Source organism: Strongylocentrotus purpuratus, unplaced genomic scaffold (genome assembly GCF_000002235.5).
Source record: "Strongylocentrotus purpuratus isolate Spur 01 unplaced genomic scaffold, Spur_5.0 spur5_scaffold_8, whole genome shotgun sequence".
Lineage (NCBI taxonomy): Eukaryota > Metazoa > Echinodermata > Echinoidea > Camarodonta > Strongylocentrotidae > Strongylocentrotus > Strongylocentrotus purpuratus.
Window position 1 is genome coordinate 28,678,472 of NW_022145614.1, and position 11,611 is coordinate 28,690,082.

At 37.2% G+C, this 11,611-nt stretch overlaps 1 protein-coding gene across 3 annotated transcripts; it reads left to right on the forward strand.

Moving 5' to 3' along the window:
• Positions 1-400: 400 nt before the first annotated feature.
• Positions 401-7,611, forward strand: LOC115918229. 3 transcript variants are annotated; one of them, XM_030975954.1, is made up of 11 exons: positions 401-742; positions 1,933-2,223; positions 2,666-2,698; positions 3,229-3,408; positions 3,855-4,001; positions 4,135-4,281; positions 4,413-4,559; positions 4,693-4,839; positions 4,973-5,119; positions 5,421-5,468; positions 7,421-7,611. In XM_030975954.1, exons 2-11 carry the CDS (start codon positions 1,947-1,949, stop codon positions 7,471-7,473), a joined length of 1,326 nt encoding a protein of 441 aa, XP_030831814.1. In that variant the 5' UTR covers positions 401-742; positions 1,933-1,946; the 3' UTR covers positions 7,474-7,611. The 3 variants fall into 3 exon arrangements, with proteins under 3 accessions (XP_030831814.1, XP_030831812.1, XP_030831813.1); XM_030975952.1 differs by lacking the exon at positions 7,421-7,611 and having other exon boundaries at positions 5,421-7,412; XM_030975953.1 differs by lacking the exons at positions 3,855-4,001; positions 7,421-7,611 and having other exon boundaries at positions 5,421-7,412.
• Positions 7,612-11,611: the final 4,000 nt, after the last annotated feature.

Genomic DNA, 11,611 nt, shown 5'->3' on the forward strand with positions numbered 1-11,611 from the left:
CTAAACTACAATGTGCATAAGTACAGTATTGGTTGATGTGCACTTAGAGAAATCTTTTGAAGATGAGAATGATCTGTGGATGCACATTCATTCATGATAGAGGACTGGGTGCTAATACGCCAAAAGCAAAGATTTTGCCAAGTTATATAGTTATTATTAATATATACCGGTTAATTAAGTCACTATAACTGCAACAATAATATGATTTCTCTCTGACTCCGTGCCCGGTGGGGTCACTCCCCTGCAAAGAGTGACACGTATGACCATTACCACCAATGCATATAATCCCCTTTTGCGGTCAATTTCAAGGACATTTTGTGAAACTTAACCCCCTTTTTTACGTCAAAACAAGGACAAAATCGTACTTTGGAATACCCCTATTTATGAGATTAATTCGTCGTTGATTTTACGAACCGTCATAAACCACTTTTTTCTGTCAAATTTCCGAAATTCAGATTTTTATACATTTTGAAAGCCTGTCCTCCACTCTATCGACTGGCGAAATTTGAGACCATAATTCGGTTTATTTTAAGAATAAGAGCAAATTCAAATTTCACCGAAAACGTCCTATCGCCTCGAGTAATTTTACGAAGTGACCTAAACCTTCGTGACTGTTCGTAAAATCACAGTTGGCGCGCTATGTTTTGTTACGATCCGTCCTATCCAGTGTAAACAAGACCACGGACTCATCGAACTTTACTTACAAGGGAAATCACACTATTTTCAGGAGCTGATCGCCGTGGTAAGCATTTCTCCTCAATGTTCTGTATGTTTTAACAACTATATAATATATTCAACCTAAGCTAAAATCCCGTGATAGGGATAAAATAGGTCCTTGCTTAAAACATATCGTCTGCTATTTATTATGCAGTCCCATTCATATAAATTTCCGTAGGGTTGTATGTTGTTATATTATCATGTTTATGTAGAATCATTTCAGATCTACTAGAGATATGATGACTGTAATTATAGCTGTATTTCGAACGTCAGTGTCATGCTAGAGTTAAATTGTCTTGAATAAATTAAGTTAACAAAGTAAAGATCCGACAAATATCTTTCATTTTGTTGTTACTGTCTGGTGCATGGTGTGGACGTCATTGTTTTTTGTTTTTGTAGACCTCTAGATCTAGAATCTAAAAGTAAGACCTACTTTTTCTTTTGTTAATAGATCTATTATCAATGGCAATGGTAACAAGGTTGTCTCATACTAGACTCTAGTTCACAACTGAGTGAAAAGATTTAACAAGAGAAAGCGTAATAAAACGGTAATAGATGTGTATAGACTCTAGACCCTACCTGTTAATAGTAGCTCTAGACTAGATTCTAGACCTAGAATCTAGTCTACTAAATAAAGTTTTTTGTAGTCTAGACTAGTACTACTAGGATCTAGGCCTATATTCTAGTATATATCTAGACCTCTACATGAACTCCATACATGAAGCTATTGAGTTAGATTTGCATGTCTATACTAGTCTAGATCCTCAAATGTGTTGATGTGATGGCTATGGCCTAGATATGTACATTAAATCTGATATAGACCTCTAGATCTAGATCTATTTTTATATCTAGGAAAGCTTGCTCACCAAAATTATTTTTGGATAGATCTACATGAGTGTTAGAAAATAGGAAGCATTGTGAAGTTCATCTAGTAGAGGCAAGATTCCTACTTTTAGGCCCAAACTTACAAAGGAGGTTTAAATTTAATCTATAGTTTAAATCTTCATTTACATGACCCATGGTCTAAAATTAACGCAAAATAAGCGTGACACAGTCCAAGGTCTAATATTAGACCTGTGCTAGGCAAGGTACGCTTAAGTGGCACTAATTCGAAACCAATTAAGGGTTATGTAAATGAGGGTTTAAACCATGGGTTAAAAATAAACCGCCTTTCTGTCTAACTCTTTACATTTTTTTGTTTGGTTTTTATTCTAGGAACAAATCCTTGCATGGATGAGATTGATGTGGTGGTCCAGTGGGACCGCGACAAGTCCAAAAACACAGTGGCCTTGAACGACCTGGTGCTGAGGAAGAATGCTTCCCTGAAAATTGGAGCTACTGTAAAGATGAAATGGAGAAAGGGGTGGTGGAAAGGGAGGGTGGAGCAAATCATCTCTAACCGTGAAGAGGAGCCGATGGACATTGAGGGGGAAGGCATGACCGAAGAAGATGATAGTGAGGAAGATGAAGAGGATGATGATGAAAATGTACCATTGGCATCATATGGTAAGTAAATCAAATTACAGACCATTTATATTTAGATGAACATGTGATAGCATTCTAAAATCCACATTAAGACTTGTCAGTCTATGATGGATGTTTATTTTTAATATAATAAAAAGGACTAGTGAACTCAGCCTGTACTTTACGGGGTTGTCAGTATTGTTGAGATGTACAGTATAGTAGTGATGTATTTACTGCCTTCAAATAGTTCAGCTTTATTTTTATTGGGGGGGGGGGGGGGGCTGTACGCTCTCTTTAACAAGTTTTATATGCAATCGAACAGAATATGCTGCATCCCTCAACAAGTTAAAAATACAAATTTTGTTTTTGTTTACTATATATAATACAATAAACCTTTTTTCTTCTTCATTCAAGCCATATGGCCCAGATAAAGACTATTTGGAATGTTTGTTCACATTTGTTTTCATTTTCTTTAATATCACAGTGAAACGCATCTGCTCCATTCCACAAATCGAAGGTATGAACTGATTCTATGCATTTTTATATCTTTGTGTTTTCTTAATTCGTCAAGGAGATCACTATAACATTGAACTTATCTGGCAATTTAAATTGTGGGATAATTCAAGCTATGGCTTAAATTAATCCAAGGTCATGGCCGTGGATGCCCTTTTGATTGGCCTCAATGCCCCTCCCATTGTCCTTGGAGATTTTTTGTGCCCTTTCCAATTCTTCCTATTTGTGCTGTTATATAGGAATGTGCCCTACAGAAAAGTGGCCTTGCCCTAAAAATATTGATATTTAAGGCATTATATAACCTGTATAACAAATGTGAGTTAGGTACAGCAAGGAACATGGTTTAATTCAGTTTATAAAGTTTTCCTTGTATTAAGTTGTACATTGAAATAATATTTTCTATATATGATTTATACTACTATACCTCGTGGTCATTTCATTTACCAGGTTTGAAAGTAACCTCTTGAAAATTGGGGCAAAACTGTGTACTAGTTACTCATTATCTCTGCATTTTAACATATTATTTGGCCTCAGAAATGGAAGTCTTCACAGAGTTAAGTGCAGGAGGTCAAGGCTATGCAGTCCAACAAGAACAGCCTCGTACTGTAGTCCAGAGTCACCTTGCAGAAGAGCTAATGGATACTGAGGTGGAAGAGATTACTGAAGAGGAAGATAGTGAGGATGATGATGAAAATGTACCATTGGCATCATATCGTAAGCAAACCAGACCATTTTATTAGATGAACATGTGATAGCATTCTAAAAAACACATTAAGCCTTGTCAGTCTATGATGGATGTTTATTTTAACATAATAAAGAGGACTAGTGAACTCAACCTGTACTTTACAGGGGTGTCAATATTGTTGAGATGTATATAGTGATGTATTTACTTCCTCCAAAAGGTTAAGCTCTGTTTCTACAAATGGAATCTGTCCTTTAGAACTAACACCTGACAACACCATCTGTGAATAATATTAGAAATCAGCCAAAGTTGTTTTATGTAGCGGTCAGCTTTATAGCAGCATGTAATCTGAAAATGTACCATGTATATCAACATTTGCACTTTTCTTTATTGCCATTATTGTTCATTACTTTCCACACTTTGTGCTCATCTAAATCATGCACACAATTTTGTTCATTTCTGTTTTTCATAATATCAGGAAGGGTAACACTGATCGAAGGCGGAGAAGGCTGTGCCGTCCAGCCAGACCATCCCTTTACAGTAGTCCAGAGTCACCTGGAAAAGAACTCCCTCCTTGAAGAATGTCCCAGGCTCCCCCCAAAATCTGCAACAGTGCAGGAACAAGGTAATTAAAGTAATAGATTTATTGTTGTTAGAAGTATAATAAAGCTATGCGTTTTTGTTCATTACTTTCCACACTTTGTGCTCATCTAAATCATGCACACAATTGTGTTCATTTCTGTTTTTCATCATATCAGGAAGGGTAACACTGATCGAAGGCGGAGAAGGCTGTGCCGTCCAGCCAGACCATCCCTTTACAGTAGTCCAGAGTCACCTGGAAAAGAACTCCCTCCTTGAAGAATGTCCCAGGCTCCCCCCAAAATCTGCAACAGTGCAGGAACAAGGTAATTAAAGTAATAGATCTATTGTTGTTAGAAGTTTGATAAAGCTATACATTTGTTCATTACTTTCCACACTTTGTGCTCATCTAAATCATGCACACAATTTTGTTCATTTCTGTTTTTCATCATATCAGGAAGGGTAACACTGATCGAAGGCGGAGAAGGCTGTGCCGTCCAGCCAGACCATCCCTTTACAGTAGTCCAGAGTCACCTGGAAAAGAACTCCCTCCTTGAAGAATGTCCCAGGCTCCCCCCAAAATCTGCAACAGTGCAGGAACAAGGTAATTAAAGTAATAGATTTATTGTTGTTAGAAGTATAATAAAGCTATGCGTTTTTGTTCATTACTTTCCACACTTTGTGCTCATCTAAATCATGCACACAATTTTGTTCATTTCTATTTTTCAAAATATCAGGAAGGGTAACACTGATCGAAGGCGGAGAAGGCTGTGCCGTCCAGCCAGACCATCCCTTAACAGTAGTCCAGAGTCACCTGGAAAAGAACTCCCTCCTTGAAGAATGTCCCAGGCTCCCCCCAAAATCTGCAACAGTGCAGGAACAAGGTAATTAAAGTAATAGATTTATTGTTGTTAGAAGTATAATAAAGCTATGCGTTTTTGTTCATTACTTTCCACACTTTGTGCTCATCTAAATCATGCACACAATTGTGTTCATTTCTGTTTTTCAAAATATCAGGAAGGGTAACACTGATCGAAGGCGGAGAAGGCTGTGCCGTCCAGCCAGACCATCCCTTTACAGTAGTCCAGAGTCACCTGGAAAAGAACTCCCTCCTTGAAGAATGTCCCAGGCTCCCCCCAAAATCTGCAACAGTGCAGGAACAAGGTAATTAAAGTAATAAATTTATTGTTGTTAGAAGTATAATAAAGCTATGCGTTTTTGTTCATTACTTTCCACACTTGGTGCTCATCTAAATCATGCACACAATTGTGTTCATTTCTGTTTTTCATAATATTACAATATACTTCATTTTTTTTCTCACATTCCTCACTTAAAAGAAAAAAACTGAGAAATTCAAGCATTTAATTTTAACCAACATCAGGCTGTAAAGTGTGTCCTATTTTTTCTTTTTGAACCACAGTTTATCTAATATATAAAGTATTTCTGCATTCTATTTGACAAACAGATATTCATGATCCAGACCAGCCAAGTTGTGAAAGCCTCCTTTGTGAAGGTGAGGTGTTTGCTGCTTGTTTCAGATGCCAAGCTTTACTATGTTTTGAACATTTTGATAATAGTGAAGAATGTGATTGCCATGGTCTGAATACCCAAGATCCATATCTTGAGAATTTCCAAGTTGATGGTTATGATGAAATCCTCGTACAAGAACATGAGAAAAACTGCAATGAAAATGTGCATTTGTCAAAATCTGGATCTGTAAAATCAAAAAATAAGATTGTTAAGGAACTTCGAAACAAAGGTGAGCCCTACCTATCAGAAAAATCAAGAAAAACAATGGCAGGACGTAAAAATCTGCCATTCAAGAAATGTGATAGTTACATGTGCGAGCTAAAAAGACTTGAATGTAACATCATCACTCAAGAAGTCATGAAAAACGTACGAGAGGATTTCTATGGATTGGGTACTCTGACTGGGCAAAGGGAGTACATAGCTAGACACATCAGCACTACTCCTAACAAGAAAGGATTACGTAAGAACTTAACCTATTTCCTGCCAAGTCCTATTAACCCTGGGCATAGATTGCCAGTGTGCCAAAAGACTTTTCTTACTACACTCGGCATAAGTACTCGCCAAGTAAGAACGGTCTTGGCCAAAACCTGCAACAAGACAGGTACAATGGAAAAAGATAGGCGAGGGGGCAAACAAAATCTGGATCCCACACAAAAGGAAAAGATCATTACTCACTTACACAAATTCCCAAGAGTGCCATCTCACTATTGTCGTGCGAATTCAGAATTCACTTATGTTGCTCCAGACCTCACAAAGGCAATAATGTATCAATTATTTGTGAAGGAACATGGAAATTGTGCCTCACGAAGTACGTATGTAAAAGCAATGAAATCAATGAAAATCAAGATCCACAAACCAAAAAAAGACATGTGTGGATTGTGTTCAAATTACACCAATGCTCAGGGTCAGCTGAAGGAAGATCTAAAAGAGGTATACGATGCACATAGGGCAGAGGTAGAGAAGGTCAGGGGTTTGAAGGCACAGAGCAAAGAGAAAGCAATTTCATCTGACCAGTTTGCCAGTGCTGTATTTGACCTTCAACAAGTCATGTACTTGCCAAAGTCCAATAGAAGTGAAATATTCTATAAGAGACGACTTGCTTGTTACAATTTGACTGTATATGATTTTGAAAAAAGAGATGGACTTTGTTACTTGTCTAATGAAACAATAACCAAAAGAGGATCGAATGAAATTGCTTCCTACCTTCTAGACTACCTCAGAGAAGTTGACAAAAAAGGCGTAAAGGAAGTAGACTTCTACAGCGATGGATGTGCTGGTCAAAACAGAAATTCGGTCCTGCCAGCAATGGCTATGGCTTTCATGAAGGAATGTACAAATGTAGCAGTAATCACTTTTCATTACTTTGAGAAATGCCATGGGCAAAGTGAGTGTGATTCAATCCATTCCCATATAGAGCAAAGGCTCTCAAAATCACATGAACTTATGCACCCTGTCCAACTTTCCTCCATCATCAGAGAAGCTAGATCAAACCCAGGTCCTTACAGGGTCAAGTGTGTCAGGACCCAAGACATCTTGTCCTGGCGATCATACTCCCAGCAGCTGGGTATTCTTAGAACGAGGACATCGGATGAGGGTGTTTCTGTAGACTGGACTATGTTCAAACAGGTTCAGCTCAAGAAGGAATGTCCCATGCAAATCTTTTTCAAGACTTCACATTTACAGGATCAGTATAACACACTCTCTATAGGCCAGGGTCGTCGTAGAAACCCTGCACAGTCTCTACAGCTTCCTGGTCAGCTTTATGAGAGTAGACCGAAGCTCTCTCAGGAGAAGTATGGTGACCTCGTCAGTCTGTGCAGGGGATCTACTCCAGTGATAATTCAACCAGAACTTGTTGAATACTACGAAAATCTTCCTCATTGAAGCACTGAATATACATATTAATTTTCCTATATTTGTATTTGTTATAAACAGATTCTCCAGTTACATTTTTCATCAGAAGGAAGGTGATCGAGGCATACTTCTGAAAGAAGCTAAGTAACTTTATTCACATACATGTGTATTAGGTTTTTTCTTTTTAACACGGGCAACAAACTGTGCTGTAGTAACAATTGCAATTATTTTTCCATGCAGATAATGGTCCAGCATCTCTTGTCTGCATTTAATTTAACTAGTAACTGTACCTGACTGATATGTGCAGTCAGTAATTCTTAGTGTACTATTTAGATTGCAATTGCTATCATGGTTTGCAACCGCATGAATGGCTTTTTGAAAGCTTCATTTGTGTAAATCTTACTGTGCCAGTTAACAATTCATTGTGTCATTTCTTAAAGGAATAATAAGATGCATTGCAATTAGGACCTGTACTGCTGTCACAGTGATGGTCATTGAATTCTGGACTGGTTGTATTACCAGTCACAGAATAGATCCAGAGTATATGGCCCTTTTCCCTTTCAACTATAAGCAGGGAAGTATATTCCACTTTCAGTCTTTTGATATACTTTAAAAAAAACGAATCTTTTATAGTTGATAACATATGAATTGATCAGCAGTAAATTTAGATAAATTGGAGACATTTTAACATTTACTTATTAACACAGCTACACCTAGACTTTTACAGGAAAGGTACGTGCTGAATGTCACACTGTGGACTGTATGCTGAACTCGTTTTGATACATTCACATATCAAATCTTTAGAATGCACAATTTTGCTCTGATCTTGGTTACTAGTTGCAGCTATTCTACCAGGAATTTTAAGATGCATTGAGTAGAAACGAGAGGACCTAAAGCCGTCGGTCCCCTGGTTGTTTACTTACTAACAAGCATTTATGCTTTCTTAGCAGTCAGGTAAATTAACAACCAGTAAAAAAAAAAGTTGTATCAATATTAAGCAGGACTTGTGCTGTCACAGTGATGGTCATTAAATTCTGGACTGGTTGTATTACCAGTCACAGAATAGATCCAGAGTACGGCACTTTTCCCCTTAAACTAATTACCTAGAATGCATACTTTTGTTGTTGAGTATGACCATTTATCTACTTTGGTCTTGGAAAACTGCCAAATTAGGGCCAACTGTTACTGTTTTCTAAAACTCATGTTTAGCAGGACTTGTGCTGTCACAGTGATGGTCATTGAATTCTGGACTGGTTGTATTACCAGTCACAGAATAGATCCAGAGTATGGCACTTTTCCTCCTAAATTGAGCAGGGACGTTTATTCCACAGTCATTACACGTCACACATTGTATGTGACACTGTAGATTGTACGCTAGACTTGTTTTCATGCAGTTACAGATCAAATTCCTAGAATGGCACTTTTGCTCTTGAGTAATACAATTTATCTATATTTTTAGAAAAAAAGCCATGATAATGATTACTTGTGTCTTTTCTTCCAGAAATTTCAAGATGCATCCAGAGCCGGTACAGCACCTCTCCTTAACAGAGTACAGCACCTCTCATTAAAGTAAGCAGGGAAGTTCATTCCGCTATCAATCTTTAGATATGCTTCGAAAAACCTTTTCTTTTATTTTTGAGAAATATTAATTGATGAGCAATACATTTTCATAAATTTGACAGGTTAGGTGGAGACATTATAATATTTAATTATTAACACTTAAACCAGGCTTTTATAGTAAAGGTGCTGAATGACACACTGTGGACTGTATGCTGAAATCGTTTTGATACAGTCACATATCAACTCTCTAGGATGCATACTTTTGTTCTTGAGTAAGACAATTTATCTACTTTTGTCTTGGAAAACTGCCAGATTATGACCAGTTGTCATTGTTTTAACATATTCCATACTAATGTTTGGCAGCTAGGACCTGTGCTGTCACAGTGATGGTCATTGAATTTTGGACTGGTATTACCAGTCACAGAATAGATCCAGAGTACAGCACTTTTTCCCTTAAACTAAGCAGGGAAGTTTATTCGACAGTCATTACACGTCACACTTTGTGTTGTCTGCTGGACTTGTTTTCATACAGTCACATATCAGATCTCTAGAATGCATACTTTTGCTCTTGAGTAAGACCGTTTAACTTCTTTGGTCTAGGAAAACTGCCAGATTAGGGCCAACTGTTACTGTTTTCTAAAACTATTCCATATCGATGTTTAGCAGGACTTGTGCTGTCACAGTGATGGTCATTGAATTCTGGACTGGTTGTGATACTAGTCACAGAATAGATCCAGAGTACGGCACTTTTCCCCTTAAACTAATACCTAGAATGCATACTTTTGTTGTTGAGTATGACCACTTATCTACTTTGGTCTTGGAAAACTGCCAGATTAAGGCCAACTGTTACTGTTTTCTAAAACTATTGCATATCGATGTTTAGCAGGACTTGTGCTGTCACAGTGATGGTCATTCAATTCTGGACTGGTTGTATTACCAGTCACAGAATAGATCCAGAGTACGGCACTTTTCCCCTTAAACTAATACCTAGAATGCATACTTTTGTTGTTGAGTATGACCGCTTATCTTCTTTGGTCTTGGAAAACTGCCAGATTAAGGCCAACTGTTACTGTTTTCTAAAACTATTGCATATCGATGTTTAGCAGGACTTGTGCTGTCACAGTGATGGTCATTGAATTCTGGACTGGTTGTATTACCAGTCACAGAATAGATCCAGAGTACGGCACTTTTCCCCTTACTCTAATACCTAGAATGCATACTTTTGTTGTTGAGTATGACCATTTATCTACTTTGGTCTTGGAAAACTGCAAGATTAAGGCCAACTGTTACTGTTTTCTAAAACTATTGCATATCGATGTTTAGCAGGACTTGTGCTGTCACAGTGATGGTCATTGAATTCTGGACTGGTTGTATTACCAGTCACAGAATAGATCCAGAGTACGGCACTTTTCCCCTTAAACTAATACCTAGAATGCATACTTTTGTTGTTGAGTATGACCGTTTAACTTCTTTGGTCTAGGAAAACTGCCAGATTAGGGCCAACTGTTACCGTTTTCTAAAACTATTCCATATCGATGTTTAGCAGGACTTGTGCTGTCACAGTGATGGTCATTGAATTCTGGACTGGTTGTATTACCAGTCACAGAATAGATCCAGAGTACGGCACTTTTCCCCTTAAACTAATACCTAGAATGCATACTTTTGTTGTTGAGTATGACCGTTTATCTTCTTTGGTCTTGGAAAACTGCCAGATTAAGGCCAACTGTTACTGTTTTCTAAAACTATTGCATATCGATGTTTAGCAGGACTTGTGCTGTCACAGTGATGGTCATTGAATTCTGGACTGGTTGTATTACCAGTCACAGAATAGATTCAAAGTACGGCACTTTTCCCCTTAAACTAATTACCTAGAATGCATACTTTTGTTGTTGAGTATGACCATTTATCTACTTTGGTCTTGGAAAACTGCCAGATTAAGGCCAACTGTTACTGTTTTCTAAAACTATTGCATATCGATGTTTAGCAGGACTTGTGCTGTCACAGTGATGGTCATTGAATTCTGGACTGGTTGTATTACCAGTCACAGAATAGATCCAGAGTACGGCACCTTTCGCCTTAAACTAATTACTAGAATGCATACTTTTGTTCTTGAGTAAGACAATGTATCTACTTTGGTTAGTGAAAACATGCCAGATAACCAATTTGTTATTACTTTTCTTTATAACAATAAAATATAACAGTGATTGTGTCGCTGTGGTGATGGCGATCCTTGAAATGAAATTGAAGTTGTATATATGAATTGATCATTCCTATTGCAGTCATTAATTAGTACCTAAACATTTATAGTGGAGATGGAGGTAATTGATGTTTTGACTAATTCTTACGCATTCACAATTAAAATAGATAGCAGGTCTTTTCAGGAGAGAATTGATATGATGAATTGAATTATAAATTGTGTACATTTATTTTAGTTAAGTTGTTACCATCTTCTATAAAGTTTAACAAACAAAATAACTGAAGAGAAAATCTAACAGCATTCTATACATGAAAGATACACTATTGGTTGTATACATGTTTTATATGACTGGGATGTAAGAAGATTTTAAATTATTTTTCTGAAAGTTGTATGAGGTACTTCATTTTCCAAATAAATGCTTTATTTTTTATTCTGGATTATTATCAATAATTGTATATCTACAAAATTAGATGTTGGCTTATGTCTTGAAATCAAAGAAAATCTATGTTCTGTAA